At 43.9% G+C, this 27,530-nt stretch overlaps 1 protein-coding gene across 3 annotated transcripts in view; it reads left to right on the forward strand.

The window, feature by feature from the left end:
- Positions 1-26,570, forward strand: part of TNFRSF11A (TNF receptor superfamily member 11a) — a 50,651-nt gene extending 24,081 nt beyond the window's left edge. For 2 of the 3 annotated variants that reach the window (XM_031441800.2, XM_031441798.2), the window contains exons 3-10: positions 209-334; positions 4,499-4,642; positions 7,674-7,767; positions 8,926-9,020; positions 10,075-10,188; positions 13,134-13,186; positions 14,487-15,246; positions 23,848-26,570. In XM_031441800.2, coding sequence (XP_031297660.1) covers positions 209-334; positions 4,499-4,642; positions 7,674-7,767; positions 8,926-9,020; positions 10,075-10,188; positions 13,134-13,186; positions 14,487-15,246; positions 23,848-24,188 — 1,727 coding nt within the window. In that variant the 3' untranslated portion in view covers positions 24,189-26,570. The remainder of the gene's footprint in view (positions 1-208; positions 335-4,498; positions 4,643-7,673; positions 7,768-8,925; positions 9,021-10,074; positions 10,189-13,133; positions 13,187-14,486; positions 15,247-23,847) is intronic. The other variant, XM_031441799.2, reaches the window with a different exon arrangement.
- The last annotated feature ends 960 nt before the right edge of the window (positions 26,571-27,530 follow it).

The following is a 27,530-nucleotide window of genomic DNA, read 5'->3' on the forward strand; positions in this document are numbered from 1 at the left end:
CCAGAAGAGGTTATTTGAGTCAGCAGGTAGGCCTGAGAAGCCGTCACTGACTTGTGGCCACACCTCATGTGTCGTTCTGGCTGTGGGGGATGTCCTAGGATCGTGATCAAGGAAAGGGTTCAACAGACTGGTTCATTTTTGTGGACTTCTTGGTTTTTTGGGGAGAGTGTATTTTTGATTGGTGCAATTTTTCCCTTTCTGCTTTAAGGAAAATACATGTCTTCCAAATGCACCGCTACCTCTGGAAGCGTCTGTCTGCCCTGTGGCCCAGATGAATACCTGGACACCTGGAATGAGGAAGATAAATGCTTGCTACACAAAGTGTGTGATACAGGTGAGTCAGCCATGCATCAGTGGGAAGTGTGGATAAAGGACAGTTTCAGATACAGCAGTGCTGTCTCTTTGGAGGCCCATAGGAAGGCATGTGGACCACAGACCCCCAGAAGGATATGCTTCAGATCCCAGAAGCATTGTGTTAAAATTCTTCATGTGGGACTGCTGTCCTGGAATATTTTCGTGTTTAGTCCTGGAACATGTCTTACAGTTGACAAAAGGTTTCCACAATGTTTCCACGTGTGTTGTGTTACTTAATCCTCACAAAATCCCTGTGAGGGAGCCCTGATCATCCCATGGTAAAGGTGAGGAAATGGAGACGAAGAGGGGGTGAATGATTTCTGCAAGGTTACAAGTGAGAAGCGGGACTCCAAACCAGATCTGAGTCTCCAGTCCTTTTCCTAAACCATCCATGTCTTACTGACTCTACAGTTTGATCACCTTAGCAGACTGCTACAGGATTTTTTGCCTCAAATGTTTTTTTAATTATAGCTTATTTGTTTAGAACAGGGTCAAAATGTGTCTCTTAAGTTTCAACCTAGAAGCTCCTTTCCCACTCTTTTCCATTCAGTTTGTCTGTTGAGGAAGCCGGGTTGTGAGTCCTGTGGGGTTTCCACAGTCTGAACTTTGCTGGTTGCAGTCCCTTGGTCACACTGAGTGTGCTGTTCTGTCTCCTATATTTCCTGTAAAGAGGTTGTTAGATTAAGAAGGCTGATCAGAATCTGGTTTGGGTTTTTCTGCTTTGTTTTTGGCAAAACTCCTTCGTAAGTAGGCATAATGTGGTTATGTCAGGGCTCACAAAGTAGCTGCCTCTCTCCCTTTTGGTGACATTAGCTGCTGTTGATGATCATGGCCTAGATCCATTTTCACTAGGGGCTGCAGTAGGGGAGGGTATGGCTCAATGCTAGAGCACATGCTTAGCATGCACAAGGTCCCGAGTTCAATCCCCAGTATCTCTACTGAAATAAATAAGTTAACCTAATTACCACCCCCCCCAAAAACAAAACAAAACATGGGAATTAGGGGCTGCAGAAAGGTCAAATTCCATCATCCCTTCTTCATTTATTGGCTGGGATGCTTTATAAAGTGAAACTTCCCTCATCCACTGTTTGTTACTCTGAAGTACAGTATTTACAGGAAAGACAGAATGAATGCTTGGAACTTGATTTGCCATTTTTTAAAGTAATGACTTGATCACCAAGTTTTCTCCAAAGGATTTGTATGAATATTATGAACTCATGCATTTAGACATATTTGAAGTGTTTTAATCCATTGAACTTACAAGTTTTACTGGTGCTTAGATTATCTCCCCTCTCCCAGGTGGCCCCCATGTCTTTTGATACGATCGCGGGTGTCTTTAAGAGCTTTCTTGCTTCCAGGCTCATCTTGGACATTCCTGCCTTGAACTTGGAATCAGCATTGCTTTCAGCAGAACATCTTGTTCAGCGACCTCAGTCTGAGTGCTCGGGAGGCTCATTGCTACAGGATTGATCTTATTTATAGGGTTTTTCCCCAATAAACAGAAGTAGGAAATAAATATTTCTTAAGCATCATAATTTTTCTAAAGTTTTAGAGACAGCTGGCAGATTTTGGCCAGAGAAGGTAACATGGAAACTCCACTGAGCAGAAGCATCTGATCAAGTCTTTTTTCTTTCCCACTGCTTAGTAATGAGTTTGACTCATCGCTGTCTCTTGGAAAGAAAGATTCACCATGTCTACTGCCAAAATTGATTAAATCCCCAAACCTGGTGCATTAAGATATTTTAAAATATGTCAGTATTGTTCATCACCACACAGGCTTACATTTGAGTGGGATACTGGACAAGGAAGTGACCCTCGTCCGTCTGTGTTTCCAGACATTATGTCCATGTTTAGGCATGTTGGCCTCGGTGCTTCGGAGCTGACCCCGGCCCCGGAGAGTGACACAGAGGGAGTGGAGATTTCTCAGGTTCACCAAGCTCTGCTCTGAAAAGAATGGGAGTAGGAAGCGTCCCCTCCCTGCTGCTTGTAACTTGAGAAGGTGAAGGAGGAGCAGGTTTCTGGTTGGTTGGTTGGTTCCCCCTCAGAACTCTGTCCCTGGGTGGTTCGGCTGGGCTGCTCTAACAGAACACCACAGACTGAGTGACTTAAACAACAAACACTTATTCCTCATGGATCTGGAGGCAGGAAGTCTGAGATCAGGGTGCCAGCATGGTGGGTGGGGTGCTTGGTGAGCGCCCTCCTCCGGGTTTCAGGACAGCCACTTTCTTGTGTCCTCATGTGGTGGAGAGCAGAGAGAGAGGAAGCAAGCTTTCTGCTGGCTCTTACTGTAAGGGCACTAATCCCACACAACCGGATCACCTCCCAGAGCCCCACCCTCTCGTACCATCACATTGGGGCTTAGGATTTCAGCATATGAATTTTGAGGGGACACAAGCATCAATCCATAAGTCCTATAAGTATTCAGGAATATAAAATACGAGGGACAATCCAGGTGAGATGGGGTCCTCAAGGGGTGAAAGATTTGTTTTAAATAACGTAATTGTGTTGTTTCACGTGTGCATGTGCAGACAGGCAGTTGCTTCTTGTTATTCCCAGTCATTGTGTTCTGTAAAGTCACCACAAACATTGACCAGGCAGCTACTGAACCTCCGCTCCTGGGGGAAATACAGGGCCAGGTTCCTGTCAGCTGCTGGTCACAGTGTTTTTGTCAATCAGTCAACACATAACCTTGTTTTGTGTTTCTGTTTAAAGACATTTTATTTAAGAAATATTTTGATTCATTGACAATGAATTCACAACAGGCAGCATTGTAACTCATCCCTAAACAAAGTTTATCTAAACATGCATTTTCTTCATAAGACACATCACAGCCTTCTTGGGCTGAGGGACACTTGATAGCATCTCAGTGCTACGCATGGGGGCCATTTTAAACAGTGATATTACCAACAAAAAGCACAAGAATGCCAAAAACAGGACACTACATAGGCCACAAAGAGGACACTGGTTTCCAGTGTGAGAACCGAAACTAGAAGGCAGAGTGTCACCCCATTTGTCCTCAGCTGGAGACATGCAGGTCCAGCCAATGGCTCAAAATTTTTGCTGTCCTGCATGTGTCTGAGAATGACCGCAAGAGTGCCAAGGGTATCGATCTGGGGGTTGCTGTTACATTTTAGCCAGTAGACGAAATTGCTCATGTGAACCAGCGAATATTGAAGATCTACTGTGTGTGTGAGCATTTACCTCTATGCTGCAAAAACTGGAAAGAAAGAGCCAGGAGATTTGGAATAAGGAGAGAGAGCTTTGCTGTGTGTTGTGAGAAAAGACACAACTGTGTTATTCTAAGTATTGGGGGAGAGATTAATTCCCAAGCGTGTCCCCAGGCCCAACCTCCTGACTTTGACCCCTAATCTGATTACACAGGGACCCCTGTTTTCAGGACTCTGAATTATACTATTGCCCAGCAGGATCCCAAGATGAATCCCCAATCTCCAAAAACCCTATTCTCTTAGGTCCAATCTAATATTGCTGTTGAGAATGTTTATCACATTTGAATTTACTAAAAATCCAGACTGTGAAGTTGACTATTTTGCATCAGCCAAAATATTCAAAGATCATAAACTCCCGAGGCCCTAATCTTCCCACTAACATGAAAACTGACTTTTTAAAAACCCCACAGGATTCGTTATGAGAGAGAGAGGGAGAGAGAGGAAGGAAGGAAGGAAGGAAGGAAGGAAGGAAGGAAGGAAGGAAGGAAGGAAGGAAAAGAGAAAGAAAGAAAGAAAGAAAGAAAGAAAGAAAGAAAGAAAGAAAGAAAGGAAGGAAGGAAGGAAGGAAGAGAGAAAAAGAAAGAGAGAGAAAGAAAGAGAGAGAAAGAGAGAAAGAAAGAAAGAGAGAGAAAGAGAGAAAGAAAGAAAAGGGAAGAAAAAAGAAAAGAAAAGAGAGAAAGAGAAAGCAAAGCCCACTGGGATGTTTTAGCGCCAGCTCAAGGTGTGTGTGGGTGAGGGGGGACTGGAGAGTTCCTGCATCCAGGGGTCCTGCGTGACTCATTCGTCCACGAAGCTGGGCGGGCGCTGCACTGGGGCGGTTTGGGGCCAGGGGTGTCTGAGAGTTGGTGGCACGAGGTGGAAGATGTGCATCCACACTGCCCCCCGCTGCCTCGCCGCCCTGTCTCTCTCTCCCGCAGGCAAGGCCCTGGTGGCGGTGGAGCCCGGCAACCGGACGGCCCCGCGGCGCTGCGCCTGCACGGCCGGGTACCACTGGAGCGAGGACTGCCACTGCTGCCGCCGCAACAGCAAGTGCGCGCCCGGCTTCGGCGCCCGGGATCCGGGTACGGGTTGGGTTCGTGTATCTGCCAGCTCTGCCCTAGCCGTGCAAGTGCCCCCAGGCCAAGGCGGGCTTCCCGACAGCTGCCCGGCGTCACTACACTGCTCCCAGGGAGCTGGCGGGTGTGGGGGGGTGGGCTCTGGAGGAGCCTGAGGGTCCCCGGGAACTGACCCCAGGTTAGGTGCCTCCAAGGGAATGTCAGCGCTCGGCCCACGTGCTCTGCTCAACGCTCCTTCTGTGCAACCTTCTCATCCCCACTTTGGTGGGGAACTGGATCCTGCAGGGCCCCCCGAACTTTTTTAAAAAACGTGTGCACCCCCTTAGAAGAATTTTGAAAATCTGAGCACCTCCTGCCGTGTTTTTGACATCTAAAAAATTGTATTACAAATTTAAGGAGTTGCTAAGGACTTAGTTTCCAGGGAATTGGAACAGCAGTTTAATGCTTTAAAAAATATTCAGTGGAATCTCAACCACAGCAATTTGATACCCATCATCATCCGTTTAAAAATACCCCGATCCTCTTTAACTATTGGAAATTTTACATAGTTCTTTACTACCCTTTGATTTGTATCCATTTCACCATCCCTGCAGAGTTTTATCCTAATGTATTTTTAGGCTTGGAGGGTTTTTACTAATTACCTTTTCATACTCTTACACATCAAAAAAAAATGGACCTTTTTGAAATTTTAATTTTTAAAGATTTCCTGTAACTCAAGGTTCTGAAAGTTAAAAACATCTCTTTGGGGCTGAGGTGTTACTACAGTTATTATTACACAGTTGGTCAAAAAATGAATATACTTTGTTTTGCTATAATTATAGAAGTGAAACACAAGATTGGGAGCATTAAAATATTATTCATTTCATTTCGTACTGAGGAAAATAACCATCACAGCGTCTAACTGATACAGTCAGTCCCTATTGTCAAATTATCAACTAAACAAGACGCATTGTCTCTGGGAAGAAGTCTGACCTGGTTTTTTTAATTCTAAAATAAATATCCCTGTGACAGCCTGCTGCCTTTTTAATTCTGGTTCTAAGACATAGGCAAGACCCAGGGCCTTTCAGAAAGTGTGTTGCCTGTGTGAAAAAAGTGTGCTGCACCCCTTTTGCTTTTTTTTTCGGATCTGTGTCCTCTCTACTTTGCTCCTTCGGGAATGGTGCATTCCTCAGCAAAAGGTGGAGGGTACAGGGGGTGACGTGGATGAATGAAAATTTCACTCCCACCTGACCTTGCAGGATATTTGAACTCAGAACAGCTCAGCCTGATCCCAGACATCCCATTTCTGTTGTCACACCCTTGCCCTTAATAGATAGGGAAAGACAGAAGCTATACTGAGGTGCTCTGAACGCAGGAGCTTTCCATCACCCATACTTTGACTTGTTGCTCTGTTTGGTATCTCGGAAGTTTGGCACCATGGTAGGATTTGCAGTAGGTAAGAAGTGTGCCTTCTCTTATAAAGTGAAAGTAGAGTGCTTTTGAAAGGGGAAAAGAAAAAGAAGAACGTGCAGGATGCCCCCAGCAGGTCAGTGTTACGAAGAGCAGATGTGAAAGTCAAGTGTATAGATACCAACGCCTTTCAGGCTCTTGGTGCTTTGCAGCCCCTTAGGAAGTCTTTGTTTTCTGGGTTAATCTTCTCGAGTGTGTTTATCTTTTTAAAAGCTGTTTGAATTAATGTGAGTGACTAGCTTTTAACTACACCTTCGCTAATATTTCAAAGCAAATCAAATCGCTAGAATAAGGGATGGGGTACCCTACGTGTTGAGTCAGTTGCAGAAATCAAGAATGTACTTCCCCCTGGACTTTGGACAAAGAACATATAAGTTCTTATTTTAGTGTTTTTATTCATGAAAATAAACCACAGAAGTGCTACTGATTTCAAGAGTAATTTGTGGTTTTGGCACAAGCCAGTTGCCTGATTATAATCTCATGTGTTAGCCAATGTCCTTCTTTATGGGCATCAGCAGAGGTCATCATGTGTCAATTGCAGTAAAGGCACTAGACGTAGGAAATCTGAGACATTTCCTATTTTGATAATGTAGTTTATGAGAAATATGAGAGAGCTGAAGACAGCTTACTAACCAGAACCAATTCCTGCTTTCAGTGCTGTGGCTTAAGGCAGGGGTCCAAAATCCATCCCAACACTTGTGTTTGTGTAAATAGAGTTTTATTGGAACACAGCCACATCCATTTTTTTTTCACACATTCACTGTGTCTGCTCTCATGCTACATGTAATTTGCAGACCGCAGAAGGCCTGAAAAGCCTAAGATATTTATTACTTAGCCCTTTACATAAAATTTCTATTACCAACCCTTGGTTTAAGAGAAAGTGACCTGTAGTGTAGGGTAGTTCTTTTTGTCCTCCTTTCAGTTTTTTTTTTTTTTTTTTGAGAAAACTTTGTTGACATTCTAAGACTTGGACTGGTGAGATTATCAATCAGAAAGGTTAAGACAAGAAGTTTCCTTTATTTTGGTGGGATGAGGTAATTAGGTTTATTTATTTGTTTACTTTTTGCTGGAGGTACTGGGGATTGAACCCAGGACCTTGCACATGCTAAGCACACACTCTACTACTGAGCTACACCCTCCCCACCAAGCAGTTTCCTTTAAAAGCAGTAAACAGGCTGCCATTCTCTGTAGACAAAGGCTGATATAATCCCAAAAGGGAAGAACAGACAGGTGCTTGGTTAAAACAAATCAGACAGCAGGTTTCATGGCCAAAGCGTCAGTGACCAGGACGGTGGCTCTGACCAGCAAAGGGTCCAGATCAGAGAACTGGACCTAATTCACATCTGGCGTTTGCACCTTGATACCAGTTACCCTTCTGGGCACAGTGCTGTCACCTGCTGTAGGATCTCAGGTCTCTGAAGCCTATGGGGGCTGGAGCCATCAGCTGCAGGTGGCAAGGGTGGGAAGGGGGAGGCAAGAGGCAGGGGGGCAGCACCTGATTGCTGGTCCTGTGGACCATCATCCTGGCCGATCTCTAAGTGTCCTCGTTTGTCTTGTGTGTTCTTTTGTCCGTTTCTCTTTTGGACAGTGCAGCTCAACAAAGACACGGTGTGCGAACCCTGCCTCATGGGCTACTTCTCTGACACCTTTTCCTCCACAGAGAAATGCAAACCCTGGACCAAGTAAGTGACAACGAAGGAACCTAGAGGGAGTTTGCTGATTTTAAACAACTCAATCTCTGGCTGTCTTGTCTGGGTTGAAAACAGACTGATTCGGTTTGGTGAGGCCTCCTCTGGAGCCATGTTCACGATGGAAAAAGTCTGTCAGTTGGGCGTAAGGAAGATAAACCTGTCCAACCAATTGCCAACCTGATATGGGCAGGCTACGTAAGACCTGTTAGATTCAGTTTGACTGAAGCTTTGACTACAGTTGCAGCTGCTTTTTCCCTTGTTTTAACTTTAGTTGCGAATGATTTATGACATTTATTATCACTCATGATTCCTACTTTTCCCAGCTTCCCAACACCACTGGTTTATTTGTCCAGAGGGGTGTGTGTGTGTGTGTGTTATATGTGCATATGGAAGCGTCCTGTTTAAATGTTTACCTACTTGGGTTTTTTTTTTTCCCCATAATGTATCCTGAATGAAGCATTCCATATTAGTTCACTTAAATCTTTGTAGCTTTTTATAGCTACATAGTATTTCATCATAGAGCTGTACCATAATTTCATAATTTATTTAGTAAGTTCCCTATTGATAGTCATTTAAGTTATTTCCAGTCTTTTGCCATAATAAATAATTTTGCAATGAATCATCTCATCTGTATACTATCTTATACTTCTATGAGAGTGTCCACAGTGAAATTCCTGGATCCTTTGGTTGCATGCTTGTGGTTGAATACTAATAATCAATGTCATGATTCTTTCATTCCCCGATCTATTAATTCTCGTTAAATATTTATTTTCTGATCGACTTATCCAAGTTTTATTTTCAAAAGGTTTTCCGCGTTTTCAGCTTCAAAAGAGTATTCGTCCAAAGTTTATCAGTTAGCCGCAGTAATTGAACTTGGAATTGCCTTCGCCAAAGACACCAGTCTACCCTCTTTCAGACCATGCTCTCAGAGTAGTCTTAGAGAGCACTGGTAGCAGTTACTTTTGTTTATTTATTTGTCCACCTTAATGATGTGTGGATAGGCACTGGGGATTCAAACGTCCAGGAAGAGTTAAGTTCCTCTCCCGAAGGAGCTAGCAATCTAGTGGGGTAGCGCATTTTGTAGCTTAAAAAAAAACCCCAAAAATAAGAATATAAAACTGAAGCACTTACTTACCTTTCCCCTCACAGCTGCACCATTCTTGGAGAGAAGGAAGCACATCATGGGACCAAGAAATCAGATGTGGTTTGTAGTTCTTCTCTGCCATCTGCAAAACCACCAAATGGTATGTTTCATAGAGCAGGTTGGTAAGTAGATGTGCCCCAGTCTAGTCAGCTCTTCTAGATTTCTCCCAAATTGCATGCTGTGTCGGGAGGGGTCCATCTTTCCCTTTTCATCTCATCCTATGTATGGTCAGCTCAGTATTTCATTTTTATCAGTGTTTTAATTCCAGATGTGTTGTTTACTTGATAATTTTCTACTCTGGAATGGATAACTAGTCATTTACTCATATATACAAAGAAAGAAAAAGAAAATGGGGCTGCAAACATAAATTAAAATGCCCAAATATGGTAGGGTGGTGGTGGGCACAGTAGGGTATCTTTGGCAGATTCTGGTCACCAACCAGAGTTAGCAACTTATTTAGAATATAGATATCATTATTTATGGAACATTTTGTTGATCAAATTAATCTTAAGGACAGTTTCAAAGATTGGCAGAAAGTTGACCATTAATGGTGGATGCTGGTTATCCAGGTGAGTGTGGAGGTGGGTCCAGGTATCACCGCATAGGAGGAGCATAAGTGGCAAGAAGACCTTTCTAATGAGGCAAGAGAACCTGGGCCACAGAATAATAGCGTGAATGAACTTGGACTAAGAAAATCAAGGGTTTAGTTTTGACAGTTTGGGAAACAGGAAAACAAAAACATCAGAGTTCTGGATAAGGAGTTCCACAGTCAGAGCAGCATTTTTAAAAGACTGTTATGAAGAAGGAGCCCATCCTCCTGGAGAGGTTGAAGTGTTCTACAGGTAAGCAAAGAGGGAACTGGATGGCGTGGTAAACCTGACTGGAGTTGTTCTAAAGTAGAAGCATTTAAAGATGGCCCTGGGCTGACCTCCCTCAGGGCGCGACAGGCAGGACCAGCCACGTGGTGGGTTTCACCCTTCCCAGGGGGAGCTCTCTGGGACACACGTACAGTCAGGGTCGGGAACTTCCAACTTCTCTTCCTCCACACCAACATCCTTGATTTTGGGGTTTGGTTGAAAGCGTTTTGTTTTCAAATTTAGAGAGTAAAAATAAACGATCTTTAATGCTGTTTTTCTCATTTTCTTCCGACACAGAACCCCAGACTTACTTGCCCAGTTTAATTATCCTGCTCCTCTTCATCTCTGTGGCGTTAGTTGCTGCCGTCATCTTTGGTGTTTACTACAGGAGAGAAGGGAAAGCGCTAACAGGTATTGTGTCCGTGGTGGTTTTTGAAATTGAATCTTAAAGAAAATAGGTACCTTTCTAGGTGTGTGCTTTGAAGATGCATGTTTTGCTCTCTGACTGCCTCTAGGGTGATCTGTTTAAACTAAAGTGAAACACACTTTATACCTAATTCGTTGTTCTCTGGCAGAACAAACATCACTGTGCCTGTTTATATGTAAACAAAAAGGTGGAGGAGACTGAAGACTGTTGTATGAATTATGCAGCGTCAGATATACAGGGGTTGCATTTATCCTAGAATACAAACATTTTAAATTATTTAAATTAATTACTTAATTATTTAAATTAATTACTTAAAACAGAGACAAAATGTTCAGGTAAGTGGTAGATGGAAATTTTTGACTGGGGTGTTACCTTGATGTGTGGATTTAAAATTCTGAAAGTAAGTTGTCTTATACAATAAAATTTAGGTGCTCAATCTTAGAATGAGTGATCAAGTGTTACCTTGTGTATTGGGAATGGTTTTTCCACAAAAAAAATGTGTTTATATATATAGTTTCTTGTAGCACCACGTCATGCTTGAATTTTATACCACAAAGCTAAAAAAGTGTAATTTTAAAGAAAGGACTCAAGGTTCATGAAGTTCCCTAAAGGTGTTTCGTTCTCTTTTGAAGCACCTGCGGCCTCACCGTCCTTTCCCATTTTTGGCAGCTCGTTTATCTGGACCACCTCTGCTTTGCTGTGATTTCATCAGTTCTCCCACAGTCACACCGAGGGACTTCACACAACCCTGCATACTTAACTGTTTCCATCAACATCACATTACCTAATGTAACACTGGGCAATCAAAAGATTAATTAAAGAGGGAAGACGGTGATTAAAGATGCCAGTGTTAAGCAGAGAGTGTTTGAAGAGGAAAAGTTGCAATTGACTTTTTAGGAAGTCTGTTCATTATTGAATATTGTTATTTAATGCAACTTCACCTTCCCAGCATCATGAGTGGGGATTTCAATAACGCACGTTCAGATGACGCAGATCACTTGTGTAGTCATGTTTATGTGAGATAAACAGACTTCCGATGTTTCATTCTTTAGTTTTTGTCTCTGTGATAATCTCTTACCACCTTACCTTCCCAATGCCAAGCAAGGGCAGTAGGCCTGCCAGTCACTGTATTGGGAAGTATGACTGTCGGATTGTCGGCTCTCTCTTCATCCCTTTGTTCAACACCTGTTTATTGGCCACCAGGGACCAGCCAGGCCCTGGGGTCTCAAAACGAATCCACACACACAGAGCCAGTGCCCTCATGGAGGAAGCTTCTCCTGGGCACGACAGACGTTGAGCTCACAGAGTGAGGCTGAGTGTGGAGAGGGAGGAGCAGAGCTCCAGGTGACGGAGTTGTCTGCCCACCCTCAGGGTCAGCCAGGGAGGAGGCAGGGGGAGCCACATCTGAAAAACAAGTTGAAATTCACTAGCCCAAGGGGAGCCAAAGAGAATCAAAAGCATTCCATGTGGAGAGAATTACTTGATTTGGAGAGAGCAGGGCAAGCTGGAGGGACTGAAAGAAGGTTAGTGCAGCTGGAAGAGGAAGTCAGGACCAGTGTGAGATGAAACTGGAAAAGGAGGCGTGGCCAGCTGGTGCAGCCCTGCAGGCCTCGCTAAGGAGTATGCACCTCATACGTAGCAGAGGGAAGCAAAAACAGCCCTCTAGTTTTAGCATTTGGGTATTTTATTAACAGAAACAAATTTGAGGGTGCAGTAAATGTGGATGCAGACCAACCAGTAAGGAGGGGTTTTGCAGTCATCCAGGAGAGAGATGATTATCATAGTATTTTTGTATAACAATCACCTCTGTGTACAAATGTTCTTTTTTGTACTATCTGTAATTGTCTAGTACTGATCCCTACAAGGAAAGGGCTGCAACTTCCCTTTTATTTGGACTACCTTTATTTTTATATAATTTTTAAATGATAGAAAATAGGCATGAATAATAATGATGATCACAGCAGTAAGTGACATATATTAAATATTTATTATGTCCCAATACTGCTGTATGCCTTTCACATGTACTAACTCAGTCTCCACAACAGCACTGTGAGGGAGGCAGCATTTTTCCCCCATTTTATGATGTGGGAACTGAGGCTCAGAGAAGTTAAGTAAACCAGGCAAGGTCACATATTAGGTATCATTACCTATTACTATGACCTGACCGTCCTCCAGTAGAGAAGGGACAACCTCTTGGCTTTTGTCTTGGAAGGCAGCTGTGCTCACCACCATACCACCAACACTTGCCTCTAGTCTTTACAGTGACTTCAACATCAAATATCCAACGGAGGTGGGATAAAATTTTGTCTTTGTCTTATATACATTAATAGATATTTTTTAATTCGTAGATTTAACTTTAAAGTTTCATCACTTCTATTTTTAAAAGTTAAGGAAGAGGTACTTTGTGTATGTCACAGAACATTATCTTCTTTCTTCTGAGAAGCAGTGGGGTACAGTGGAAAAGGATTTGGGGCCCACTGGAACTCAGTGGGGTATGACACAGCCTTCCAGCGTGCACTTTTATTGTACATATGTTTGCACTAGTTTACTACAAAATCAGTCTCCTAGACCCGTGTCACCTTTGCTCCCCTGTAATACCTAGCCACGTCCCTCATAGTCAAAGAAGATTTGCTGAGGGCAGCTCTGACAGCCTTCACCATGTGCCCAGAGGTATTCGATGGAACGGTAGGGGACCATATTTTGCTTTACATAGATCAGAAAGCTCTGTTTTTGAAAGGAGGGGCAAGATGCCTTCATTGCCTTTAAATTGGTTGATTTTTCTTTTAAATGTTTTCACTCTCAGGAACTCTCAAAGATTTGCAGATGGCTGTGTTTAAAGACAATATTGAACTGACATAGTGGTCAATAATACTGAATTAGAAATAGGAGATAATATTATGAAGCCTTTATCCTTACTTTGTTTTTCTAGCTAATTTGTGGCACTGGGTCAACGAGGCTTGCGGTCGCCTAAGTGGAAATAAGGTAAATTGAAGTCTTAAGTACTGTTAACGATTTGGCTGATATAACTATTACTATTCAAATACTGAGCCCCACTGGGAATGGGTACTTCCTTGAGGGGTCGGAACTGCATATCCCAGGATTGATCCCTACGGAGTAACACAAAGCACAAGTCAGTTCTCATCCTAAATGCTGTTTTCTTGTGTTTCATCCCATTGCTGTCCTCTCTGTGCCCATATGTTATTTATATCATTATTTTAGTGCCAATCTCGATCGCTTAGGCCAGATTCCTGGGTGGGAAGAGCTGCCACATTCCTTTTCTCTGTAGTTGTGTTGGTGGCTTTTACTTTTGGTATAATTTCAAAACTATAGGAAAGCAGTAAGAATAGTACTAAAAATTTCCACTTCCCTATATGCAAATGCACCAATTGTTTATCTTTTCACAATTGCTTTATTATTTGCTCTCTGTGTGTACATGTGTATGTATATATTTTTTTCCTCTTGAACCATTTTGGAGTGAACGGCAGACATCGGGCTCCTACGCCTTTAAATACTTTCCTGTGAATTTCTTAAGCACAAGGACATTCTCCTATATAACCATAGTACATTTATGAAAAAATTTTTAAAAAGTGTAGTAGTGGTACAGTACTATTATCTAATCTACATTTGATCTGAAAATGTTATTAATTATCCCATTATATCCTTCAGCTCTCTTTTCTAAATAGATATAAAGGTATATAAGTTTAGATATAAAGATGTATAAATTTTAAACCCAGAGCTCATCGAGATTTCTCCAGTTCCAGTCCCAGCACTGCAGGGTTCATTCTAGCCTTCCCCTGTCTGTCTCTAAATCTTCCCTTCTCCAGCAGTATGAAACCTGCCTCCTGTTACTCTCACTATGTTTACTCAATTCCGGAATACACAGAAAGTAGTTTCAGAATCATTAAGCCACCCCACAGCAAAAAACAAAGCCACCAACTGGAGTTCAATATTTGTTTTCGGGCTTTGCCTAAATTTCTGTTGGGAGTACAGGGACTGAATCCCGTGTTCTGAAGTTATCAGAATTAGCTCTCCTCCTTGGTTCAGTGTAAACACACTATTCATTTGAAATGCAGCTGGATTCATCAGTTTCTGGTTGTACACCATTTGCGGGTTCTCCCCGACCCCAAGTCTTAAATAACCCAAATAAAGTGTCACAGTGAGTATTCTGTCTGTACTTGTTATGGTGGAAATAATTACTATAAACACTATTTTCAGCCGCTCTTAGCAGAACCATGTTCTAACAACACTTGTATTAATGCTCTGCCTTCTGAATTTAAATCAGCAGGAGTCCTCAGGCAACAATTTTAGCTGCACTCACGTGGAAGCCTCTAGTCAGCGTGAAATCTGTGAGAGTGTTTTACTGCTGACTCTGGAAGACAAGCGGTTTTCTGAAGATATGTGCTGTCCAGACGATGGTGGTGCCTGTGGAGGGGGTGGTCCCTGTGCCCAGGGAGAAGATACCGGGATGCTCACCTTGGTCAGCGAGACTGAGGGGGACCCCTTCAGGCAGGTTCCCATGGAAGATGAATATATGGACAGGCCCTCCCAGGTCCCAGACTCTATACTGTTACTCACTCAGCCTGGAGGCATCTCCACACCGCCTTTCCCTGAACCCCTGGAGGTGGGGGAGAATGACAGCTTGAGCCAGTGCTTCACTGGGACAGAGAGCTTGATGGATTCTGAAAGCTGCCACTGCGCCCAGCCCCCGTGCAGGACTGATTGGATTCCTGCGTCCTCTGAAAAGTACTTGCAAAAAGAAGTGGAGGGTGGCAATTGCCCCCACTGGGCAGCCAGCTCCAGCTCTGCAGATGGCTGTGCGGGCTGCGGGAACCCTGCTAGGGAGGACCGGGAACCCCTGATGGGTTTCCCCCAAAGTGGACCCTTGCCCCAGTGTGCCTACGGCTTGGGCCTTCCACCCGAAGCGGCTGATGGGGCAGAGACAGGAGGCCAGCCCATGGACGGGGCTGATGTAAGGCTTCCCGGCTGGACGAGGGGAGGCCCTGGGTCTGGAAGTCCCTCCAGTGACCAGCCACCTGCATCTGGTAAGTGACTCTGCTGGTTTCTTCTAAGCAAAAATGCCTGGTCTTTGTGCAGCGCCTGGGGGCAAGTGTAGTACGCCATTCAGGGAAGACAGAAGCTAACGCAGGGAAAGTTCAGCTCCAGCGTTTTCCCCTGATGAGCCTCTTCACGGGGTGGGTTTTGATTCAGTCCACGTATCGGGTTTGTGGACCATACCCCTGGGACTCTCCCTTCGTTTATCCGTGTCCTATGCCCTTTTGTGTTCAGGCTTCTCACGATGGGGTTAGACTTTAACTCCCAGCCTTGACCCCTGAAGACAGTGTCAAGATTGACCTCAGGACTGGCTGAAGTCAAGGTGTTCCCTTAGATTTCTGGTTTTGGGTTTGTTTTTAAAGCAATCTAGGCCTCAAATCTCCCCCCAAAAAAACTCTTTAACAAATTTCAGAGCAAACAAAATTGCTTAGTTAATCCTTGCTTAATTAATATTTATTGAGAGGAGCTTGTTGATTCTAGGCCAAGATAATGATGCAGTGAGCTGTCCTGTAATACATTATGTGAGAAGCATCTTTTATCACCACTGCATATATTTATGGAACCAGGAGGATAATTTTACAATTTAAAATCATTATAGAGATTTATCGTTGCACCACTGCTTGAGTATGGCTAGCCCACAAATTGTAATATTATAACTCTTTTCTGTGAAGGTAAAACATCCTCTGTTTTATTATATAGTTATAAGGAACTTTGCCACTGATGGTGCGGGCTTCCTCTGGCTCTGGGGATTATTTGCAGTATGTGTGGTGGGTCGGGGATCAGGAATCTCTTTGAAAATCTTCTGAAAGCTTATAGACGCTCTGCAGAAAACCGAATCTATGAATATATAACTATTTAAGGGGCTTCGCAGAATCCTCCCAGCCTCCAAAAAAACATGGACCACCTTTATCCTGGGATGCATTTTGCTTTTTCTTTCCTGCCTCTTTAAACTGCAAGCAGGTCTAGGTGCTGGTCTTTGAATTACGTTACATCTCTGAGGCAGCTCCATTGGGCCCTAAACAGAGTCTGTTTTGCCTTGTGCTGATGCTGGCTCCTGGCTTATTTGGTAGAAAATGTCCTTGAATCTGTTTTCCAAGCTTTGTGGTTTTCTGCACACAGATTCACTGATGTGTCAAGTCTGTATCAATTCTCAGTCAAACTGAAAGGAGGAGATAGGCTCGGGGATATTTTTCAAAGAACTGATGTGTTTATTCTTCCAAAGACCTCAACTTTTTTTTTTCTTTTTTTAAGATTTTAAGGAGTTTCCATGTTTGGCTCTGTCGTTCGTTTGTACCGTTCTGTCTCTTTTCTAGAGGTTACTTTTCCTCCTATTGGTTGCAGACACACACAGAACCCGAATGTTTGGGGCTGTGGGGAGTGGGAAGGCAGTGTGGCAGTGGCCGTGTCTTGTGACACTGCCAGGGGACAGACCGGTTTTTCTGTGGCTGACATCAGGAAGGTGACATTTGCCTCTGTGTGAAAATCAGCAGCAGTTCTGGGAAGAACAGAGTTAGCCAAATTGAAAGAGATCATTTTTCCTTAGTGTCATGAAACCAAGAAGTCTGGTCTGAGCTCTCCTGCAAGGAGTTCAAGCAGGGCCCATGTCTGCTTTCCTTTATCCTTTATTTCTCCAGGGCTGAACATCTAGGCCTGGAGAAAAGAAAAAAAAAAAAGTGTGTCATCAACTAAGCGGTGTTAATTTGCAAAAAGTTTACACTGCTTTTTCTGTCTTCCTCTGATGCTCAGCCACATAAAACATCCGTTGAGAGTCTGCCCGCAGACAGACGCCAGCAAGGGAGCTGGATTCAGGCGAAGCAGCAGCCAGATTGATTTTTGAGGCTGTGCTATTCTCTCCAGAATTACTTCTACATGAACCAGCCTTCTGGTTCCTGGTCAGCATAGTACTTTCTCATTATTCCTTTTTGTGAAGTGCCATAATTTATGTTCTATAAAACGTGTGAAAGAGGATGGAGCTGGGGTGAAAGTTAAAGAGTAGGGGATGGGGTTAATCTTGTGTGATCTAAAAGCCACTGTGCTCTCAGGACTTGAGGGAGGTGGCCTTTTTATTGGCTTTTGGATTTTTGTATGTGAGTATTTAAAAAAAAAAAAAAGAAAAGAAAACTTACAACCAAATCAAGTGGTTTCTGCAGAAATGACATGGTTGGACACTTCCCCAGTAGGGAAAATTATCTCCTTTGCACCCAACTTCCTTTTGAAGAGAATGATAGTTCTTCAAAGGGCTCCACAAGTGTATCTTTCAAAATGAATACCCAGTGGTAAGTCTATTTTAGCAATGTAACAGCTCTTAAAGGACAGGGAGGATTATCAGCAAAAACCAGTGAAGGGGGAAAACATACTTGCGGTTTTGTCTTGCGTTAACCATGTTTTAATTTACGTCTTAAATTACCATCCTGATGACATGATGGTGGTTACCTTACTTACAAGCCCTTTCACCTGGAGTTTGGAGAATTCTGTGTCTAGAAAGTTATTTCATGTGAAAGAAAGAACAACTTCTTATGATTAACGTGCCGCTAGTTGGCCAGTGACTTGCTTCCAGCTCCTGAGATCACTTAATTGGTTCAGATACTTTTGAGCTGGAGAGAGATGTTTATTTGCAGGGCCCAAAACAATTCTTAATGAAAACAAGCTATGTGTTTTTCTGTCAGATCTTTATTGAGGGTCCACTGAGACAAGGAGATTCGGAAAAGCTTGGAAAACAAGTAGGGATTGTTGCGAGGGAGTGGGAATGGACAACACAAAAAGAATCAGTAATTTGAGAAAGTGAGGCCTTCCATGGCCCACCCCCTCTAACATGCACGCTCTTGTTCCCCTTCACCTGCTCACCCACTTCAGTTTGGCCAAGGCCTGTGCTTTCGGTGGAAACCTCTCCCTTTCCTGCTTCTGCACTGTAACGTGCTTCCCCTGGCAGAAGCCACTGTCTTGGCACTGTCCCCTTTTCCAGAGAGCCCAGTTCCTCCTGTGCTTCAAGTCCCAGCTCAAATGCTGCTTCTTAAACCAGGGACGCAGGTCGGCTGCCTCGGTGGCCTCTCTCCCTTCCGTGTCCTCGCCAGCCCCTGGTAATTCATCTTGGCATCTTTCTCACGGAGCCCAGCATGTTCACATCTGTATCCACAACCGTCTCTAGGCAGCCACGATCAATCGGCAGGAATTTCCATGTCCTTCGCCACACCTGATCTTTCTGGTCTTTCCTAAGGCAGCTTAGTCACAGTTTGCTAAGTGAATACATGTTCAGAAGCTCATTCATTCATTCGTCCAGTCATGAGTAACTAGAGGAGCAAGAGACCGTAGCCCCTGTTTGCTCCCTGACTCATGTTCAGACTCCACCTCTTCTGTCTGTTCTGGGGAGCAGGGGGTCAGGCAGGGGATGGAAGGACTGCCACTAGCTGTCCTGGACAGACTTAGGTGTCCTGGGTAGAGGCGGCAGAGATGACAAGTAAGGAGGAGCTTGTCCGTCCAAGTGGCACAGACACACCCAGGCTGATGCCTGGGAGCCAAGGGCACTAGAAGGTGAGGGTACCCGCCTGACTCCCAGTCACCATCCTCAGTCTCCCATGCCTGGGCCACACCCCAACCTGAAATGACTATTCTTGACCATCCACTTCCATCCCGACAGATTTTCTTACCCAGTTTTAGTTCCCATCCTCCCCACCCCTCAAACAATGGACAGTCCTCTGTTTCTGACTTCCTTCTCTCCTGTTGAAATGCCATCCACTAACTTGTGTTTGACCTTTAGCTAAGTATTATAAGGGCAGGTATCAGTTCACTGAATCTATAAGTTAAACGTATTTTATAATTTGGTTATTTGGTAATAATATTCAGCATTCATTGGTGCTAAGAGTCCATGCATTATTTCAAAATACATGAACAGTTCGTTCACTCTATGCTTTGTTTAACTTTGAGTTGCTTGCCTTCTTTCTTTTCTAACAGGGCTCATTTGGAAGGACTTCATTCATGAGCCATTCTAAGTAATTTTCAAGCATGATTCAGAATGGAACTATTAAATACTGCTTCCCTTCCCGTATCATCATAGACCCAGTTTCTTCCAAAAGCCTAAAGCAGAGCTTGCATTTCCATAAAAAAGAAAATCACATGAGAAGCATATGGGTTAAATATAAAATAAGTTTTTAAAAAATTCCGAAAGAGCCCAATATAGCTTGGATGATTTGAGTGGATTTGTGTATATTTTTAGTTCTTTTCCTTGGAAGAAAATCTACATGACAGTCGGGTGGTATTATTTGCTAAGTCACATTAAATATTAACGTTAAGCCACGTTCAGTGTTAGAAACTCTTCAAATGTTCTCATTTAATAAAAATCCTCCTGTCTTGTTGGCTGTCAAATCATACTCTTGGGTAGCCTTCACATAGAATTCCGTCAGTGACCTTGTGTTCAGAGACCCATTAAGATCGTTTTGACATCCGGAGGTTATGTTTTTATCAGTGACATCGTAGATGTTAATTACCAGGTGCTGGTTAAGTGCCTCACGTGTATCTCCTTCCTAATTCCTCACTGAAGTCCTGTGGGCAAGCTCCTCGCCCACCACACAGCTAGTTAGCTACAAAACCACGACTCAGATCCTGTTGCACAGCCTGTGCCTCGAACCATGGCATCGTCTCGCCAACAGTGGGTGCCATTGATACTGATTTCATTTGTTTACCATGCACTGGAGAATCCTCAGTGTGCTGTGGAATAAGGGCAGACTCTGGCTGAGCATGGGGCGGGGGCCAGGCCAGGCCCAGAAGGATCCATGGGAAGGGACACTAGTGTCTGTGCTGGAGGTGGCGGCTGCCTTGGCCTCTGAGTCCCCTCTCTTCTGCCAGTTGTCTCAGGAAGTTACTGTTTTCACCATCAGTGATTCTTTTGTGAGGAAAGCTCTTTCTTCCACATGCCTCCAACCCCCTTTTTTTTTTTTTTTGCAAGTGAAATAAAGTTAAAATAAATGCAAGGGTGGCCTTGCTGGGGAGAGCTGGCAGAAAGACAGCTGAGTAGAGTCAGGAAGGGTGGGGTGGGACGGGGGCAGGGAACAGGCCTGGCTTTGCTTGTATTCCCAGAAGGCTGAGGACTAATGGTACCTATAAAAGCCTTGAGCCTTCTAAAGGCATCCTGGACAGGCCTCACACACACCCTCCCCCTCTTTTCCTTTTCTCACTTCCCTGTACCAGCCACCAACAATAAGAGGGCCCTGCAGCACCCACCTGACTGACATGGGGTCCTATTGACTCCCAGGGCCCTCCCTCCCTCTCAGGTCCATTCCCCCAATGTAAAACCCTCTGAAAAGTGGAAAGCAAATTTTAAGGAATTATTGCTTGTAAGCAAGGACAGTTCAGGAACATCCTAATCACCAGGAATTTAAAAGCCTTTTTTTTTTTGTCCTCCCCTGCCCACTGTCCCCCCACCTCCCAAGAATAATATTCTTGACCCAATCTGTGGATCAAAGAATTCTGAAATGTTTAAATACATCTCTTAGGCAAAAGGGTTTGAGTTCCATTTTGGAAAAAAAAATAGAAAATAAGGATATAGATCCAATACAATATGTCAAAAGATATATTGTTGGCCGTGAGGCAAAGATATGGAACGAAATTCTTAAGAAAAATTTAACACAAAGTCTTGATGTGTAAGATGATGGTTAAAAAAAAAAGGTTTTTACCTGAGTTCAGACAAATTCAAGATTCTGACAAGGGAGAGGGTACGCAACAGTGGATTCATAATGATGACTTGTTGCAAAATAAAATTTTAAATGATGGAGAAATTATATATACCATGACATAAACTGACATAAACAGATAAATCTATATGAAGAGGATGAAGATATTAAATTCCAGGCCATAAATCAATCATGCAGTGGCTAGCCATGCCTTTTGTGCAAGTTTACATGATATTGTAGGACAACAGAACCAATGCTGTAATAATAAAAAGGTAGAGGAATTATACCAAGGTGAAAAAAAATCACACTTTAAAGCAACTTAAAATTGCTGCTTTGATTAAGTACACATGGTATGTTTTCAATTGGAATAGAATGTTTATGGTATAGATGTGTTACTTTTGATTTCTCACTTTGACTTTTTCTGCTACTCGCGAGAGATCCCTCCACTCCAAGGACTTGCAAGTCACTCTGCTCACTTTCTGCTGCGGCTACAGCTCTTCGTTAGTAGTTACTGCGTTGCTTGAGAAAGTCATTTAAAGTTCATATCTTAAACACCTTTTTAAACGTAAAACATGTAACTCACATCAACGTTGATTATTTTTCAGCATAGGGACATATGTGTTGGCTGATTATAGTTTCCTGAGCCTTTTTTACATTAACCACACCTTCTTAATTTCCAGCTTCTATTTCTTTAGTGTGGAATGAGGAGTTACAGACTTTTGAAGAACAAATTTGAGTGCCAAATCCACTCTGCATTTTCAAAGCCTCCTTTTTGTGTTTTAACGGTTGTCATACTCACACCACCACACACACTGGTTCAGTAGATTGTTGATGTCTCCTGTTTTATCTTCAGTGGCTCACATTTATTTGGTCCTTGCAAAGCCTTGACTTTAGTATTCATAGAAACATTCCTTTTCTTTTCACACTTACATTTCACAACTTTATAAAAAGGCACGGGCAGACCTTAGAGATATTGCAAGTTCTGTTCCAGACCACCACAATACAGCGCATATCACAACAAAGCCAGTCACATGAATTTTGGGGGTTTCCCAGTGCATATAAAGTTATGTTTACACTACACTGTAGTCTAGTAAGTGTGCAACAGCATTATGTCTAAAAAAACAATGTACGTACTTTAACTTAAAAATACTTTATTACTAAAAAAAAAATGCTAACCATCATCTGACAATGCAGGGTTACCACAAACCTTCAACTTGTAAAAAAAAAAAAAAAAACTCAGTATCTTCGAAGCACAGTAAAGCCAAGAGCAAGAAAACGAGATCTGCTCGTATTTAATTAGATTTCCTTATGAGTTCAACTGGTTACAAACAGACTCAAGAACGAACTTGGTAACTGGTAGGGGCAGAAAGACACAGGCATGCTAGAGAATAAACACCTAGTTTGGAGAACGCTGGATGTTATGGGCACCTGTCAGTGTGGTTTTTAGAGGGAATGGAGAATACGGGTCAGTCTGGCTAGTTGGTGACTGGAATACTAGCTGGCCTTGCCCAAGCTGCTTGGGGACTTAATAGACAAACAAAGCCCCGCCACTGCCCGTCGAGGAATATACCAAATACAACTCTAGGGGAGGAATAGCATGAGTCACAGATCCTCCCCGTGAATTTCAGTTTGCTGCCTATATTTGAAATCTCTTTCCATTGAAATCCCTGTGCTTTCATGGGCCACTGTGCCCGTCTCAGCATCTCTACAGGTCCCCTGTGGGTGCAGGGAAGGCTCCTGGAATTTGCTGGATGCTGTTGGCATTTTAGTCAGACTATCTAAAAACTGCATTCCACATTTGGGGGAAATCTCTTCATGGGGAATAGTGACAGAAATGATTTCATTTGTATGAATTATTAAACTTTGTCACAATAGAGAAGAAAAAAAGATGAAGTTAACAGTGAGGAACTGTTTTGATGTTCACCTTCCCTGGTCAGACTGAAAGGTCCTGGTGGTGACGCTGAGTGTTGGGGCTTTTCTGCATCTGCTGGGTTTGTGGCACTTATTTTTGCCTGAGTCATTGCTGGAGCATTAGTCTTTACAACAGAAGAATAAGAGGTAGTAGGTTTCCTAACATTGTTGAACTATTTGTTTTTCAAAAGACCCACTAATTAAAGACTGGCCAAGTCCAGTCACCCACAAAAAGTGATGATAGAACCCCTGAGGGAGGAACATCCCTCCTCCCCTCTTCAGAAGGAAAGAGTGATTTATAAGATTGTTTTTGGTTGGTTGGGTTTTTTCCATTTTAGTTTCCTGAATCTCTTTTTTTCCAGGAGTTTTTTGTTTGTTTTTTAATGCTAAGGAAATTGACTGACTTCTGCTAAATACTGAGCCTAGGTGGCCCTATGACCCTCCCGGCTGAGCTTAGGGACCTCTTCAGGGAGGGTGAAAAGACCTGAATGAGTGTGGTCAGAGGGAAGGCCGGGCTGAGGTGGGCTGCTGGGTTCTATTAACAACCACCTTCCCTCCGGCTTTTGCATCCCTTCTTGATACACCTCACCGTTGCTGCGCCACTATCTGTGTTTCCTGCGTATCCATCACTCGCGTGCACCCTCTGCAACATCTGAATCCCGTCTTGATTCTGAAATCCGGGTGTGCTCTCCTGCCAGTGTTCCCTGAACTCTGCGTGGCCAACGACAAAACTGGAGTGTGGCCCACTGCTTGCTTCCCTTTTCTTGTCTTGTCTTCTTTCTTTCTCACTCCCTTCCTCCTTCTTCGGCTTCAGTCAGGCCCAGTGAGTTGACAAATGAACTACTGGGAGTGCCTGATGCATTTTTGGAGACGTGGGTGAGGAGGGGCCGCCTGTAAGACAGCTGGGGCGCCAGCGACCCTCGATGCACTGGGAAACTTCCCCCTCACAAGACCCAAGTTCTTGCCCAGAATTGATGACTCACCCTCTGCGTGTTCTCTCTTCCTCTCCCCTTGTAGGAAATGTGACTGGAAACAGTAACTCCACGTTTATTTCCAGCGGGCAGGTGATGAATTTCAAGGGCGACATCATCGTGGTCTACGTCAGTCAGAACTCGCAGGAGGGCCCGGCGGGCACGGGCGGCGGCGCAGGGGAGCCGGTGGGCCGCCCGGTGCAGGAGGAGAGCCCGCCGTGCTGCGACTCCTTTGCCGGCCTCGGGCCGCGCTTCCCGGACACGTGCACCGGCCTCGAGGTGGGCCCGGGGCTGCAGGAGCGCGGCGTCCCCGGGCCTGACAAGGCCTCGCGGCCCGTGCAGGAGCAGGGGGAGGCCGAGGCGGGCGCGCCCGGGGCGCGGCGCTGAGAGGGCGGGGACCCGCTGCGGTTCACCGCGCCCGTCGGAGCCGTGATGCCGCCGGGCGGGCGCCGACCTGCGGTGCGGACCTTCCTGCCAGCCCTCTGCGCCGCGCACGTCCGGAGCCGCGATGCCACCCGGCGGCGCCCGCTGCGCACCTGCTCCTGGGCGGGGCCTGGGCTGGGGGTCGGGACGGCGGCCACGATCTGAGCCTTTATGCCCCTCCATTCGGTACATCTGAGTCCAATGACCTGGCGTTCTCTATCCACCTTGCTCTAAATAGAATCGGGGACTTTTTTTTTTTTTTAAAGTACATTTGTTATTACTACTCACTGACATCCACAGTCGTGTATCAGCTAATTGCACAGATCCACTTTGCCCTCTTCAGTTGCTCCACTTTCTACCTCCTTTTATGGTTTTTCTCCTTTCCCTTTCACCTCCGCTCCACTCCATTATTATTTCATCAATATTTTGTCTCTTTATGACACATGACGTTATGCTTGTCCTATTTTATTTGGGTCTGTTTTTCCCCCTCCCACATATTTGTATTTGTATTTCTCTTTCTCTCATAACATTTTTCTTGATACTGGCCCGCTCTCCTTTTTCCCCTTGAAACCTAAGGATTTTCCTGAAAGTTCTCCTAGAGGTGATGGTCTTCTTTACATATGTTCTTTTGCACCCCTTCTCACAAGTAGATGCCTATGTTTTGGTGATGGCTTGGGAGAGTGAGGGTCTGTACTAAGCACTTTTGGGAAAAGGCTAGAAATGTGAAGCCTGGGGAGAGGCTCAGGGAACCAGGGGAGGGACTTTTCGTTTTTGAAAATTTTTCTGAGTTCTCATTTTTCTAAAGGGTGAAAAAGAGGAAACTCCATTTTTGCACCTGAATGTTTAGTTTGTGTCGGTTTCTAGGCAGCTCTAAGTGGTAATCTGTCGTTGTCCTCCTTTACCCAATGGTTCATCCCCACGGGGTGAATGTATGTACCCGTTCCAGCAAAGGCATTCAGGCACTTGTGTCACTAAATCTCTAAAAATCCAAGTTGTTGCACTTGGCATTTTTACTCTTGGTGTTTCCCTGGAAGAGATGTGGAAAATGAAGAGGACCAGAGGATGGCTCACACACAAAGTGAAAAGAAGGGGCCAGGGAAGTTCAGGAAAGAAAGAATGAAGTTGAAATGTTATTATGCATTTTTTTCATTCTAAATAAAGACAGCATAAATGTGTTTAGGCAAGAGGCCTTATTTTCTTCCTAAGCAATTGTGTATCTATAATTTAGCCTTGTAGAGGTGGAAAATATTCCTGCTATTTTCCATGCATTTAAATTAAAAACCAAATCCTTATATTGTGAACTTAAGAAAATTACTCATAGAGGTGCTTTTCCCTTAGCATCAGTGCTCTTGTGAGGAAACATACAGTCTGAGTTAGATTGAAAGGAATTACCTGGGATGTTCTAGCTGTTGTGGCCAGTGAGTGTTTGTTCTCCTCAAATATTAAAGTTAAAATACCTAAGCACGTTAAAATTAATTTTGCAGACCTGCTGTTTTTAAGAGTGCTAATAGTTGTCACTGTCCGGACTTTAATGGCCACAAATCAGCTGAAGGGAATGATCACTGATCACTGGTTTCTCCCTGTTGGTTGCCTGTCTCTTGGAAACAATGGGGTAGTAGCAGTCGATGATGATTTTTAATGGAGGACCAGAGGTAGCTCTGTAATTTATGGGGTTCCTTGGCTGACATGAAGAACTGCAGGAAATAACTGCACTGCCAGGATGACCCACTGGTGGGAATTTACTGTCTGTGCTGCCCTTTTAGTTAACATCCATCCAAAGAGAGATGCTAAAAAATGGAAGAAACCGTTATACCTCTTAATATGGAATATATTAAACAAAGTATAGTTCGCAAAGTAGAAGGCTGAGCTAAAGACCCAAGTTTCTACTGTGACTGTCACTGTCTCGCTGATACTACTTTGCCTTTCTGTGCTTTCTTTTTTTTTCCCCATAAAAAGGCACTAATGATAATTTTCGACACTTCCCCTACCTAGAGATGACAAAAGGATGCTACAGTGAATGTTGAAGTATCTTGAGCTCCTTAAAAGGTGCTAAATAAATACAGAAGAATCTCCTTTCAGAAAAAGGTGGTCTTCTTTCTCATACTGATTCCCTACTAATTCTAGATTGATCCAAAGACAATTAAATGATAGGAAATATATAGCAAATATAGGTCTGTTGTCTGTGTACTATAGAGATGTATATGACAAATGTAAACAGAATGAAATGAAGACAATGATGAAAAAACTGTTTGGGGGATGTGGTAAAGAGATTGTGAAACCTATATTTGACCATAAAAGGTTTTTTTTCCCCCTGACTTGCTTAAACAAAGCTTTTTATGAAATGGTGATTTGACTTCTTTCTGATCTCTGTGGTGTGCTGTGGTATCAAATGTTGGTTATGTGTCATGGATGGAACCCTCAACAAGAGTTGGGACAGAAAGTGCCCTGTTTTAACGCTATATCTACTGTTAGTCTCATAAGAAAATTCTTTAAAACACAAGTTGGCTATGCAGTAAAAGACAGTTGGAAGGGAAATGGAGTCTAGTGTTTTCTATCCACGTTTAATTCAGCTATCTGAAGAAGGAAGAATTAATTTCTTCTCTACCTGTAAGCTCAGAGAGCAGTTTGAATATGAGGTACTGGAACCTCCCTATGGCAGGGCAATCTTGCTGTGTAACAAGCTACCCCAAAACGCAGCGGTTGAAAACAACCGCCATTCATTTAGCTCCCAATTCTGTGGGTTGGCTGAGCTTGGTTGGTTCTTTAGGCCTGAGCGAGCCCACATGCAGTCTGCAGGCTGGCTGGCTGGCTGGCTGGGGGTTGGCTGGGCTAGACTGAGCCCTCTCTACATGGCCCCTCACTATGCCCAGCAGACTAGCCTGGCCGCCTTCTCACAGTGATGTCTGGGTTCCCAGAGAGCAGTAGAACCATTCTGTTGGCCAAAGCAAGACAGAGGGCAGCCCAGATTCAAGGGCTGGGAAAACAGTTACAGAGTGACGTTGAGAGAGTGGTGGATACAAGGAGGGGAAGACTGGGGCCCTTCTTGCCAGCTCTCTACCACAGGGACATTGTTCATAATAAAATGGTGCAAGGCAGAGTGCCTCTGGGAGCAGGAGAGGGGCCTCTCCCAGTGCCTAATAAGTGCTTCCTTCTCTAGTGACCACACTCCTTTAATGCAGAGTACAGTGAATTCTTACAAGTGAGAGACCCTTACATTCATATTTACATATTGAAATTCCTTCCAAATATCCACGTTTGGGGAACTGGGTCTCCTGTACTACTGCATTTCACTGGCACAGATCATGG

This window comes from Camelus dromedarius, chromosome 28 (assembly GCF_036321535.1).
Source record: "Camelus dromedarius isolate mCamDro1 chromosome 28, mCamDro1.pat, whole genome shotgun sequence".
In the NCBI taxonomy this organism is placed as follows: domain Eukaryota; kingdom Metazoa; phylum Chordata; class Mammalia; order Artiodactyla; family Camelidae; genus Camelus; species Camelus dromedarius.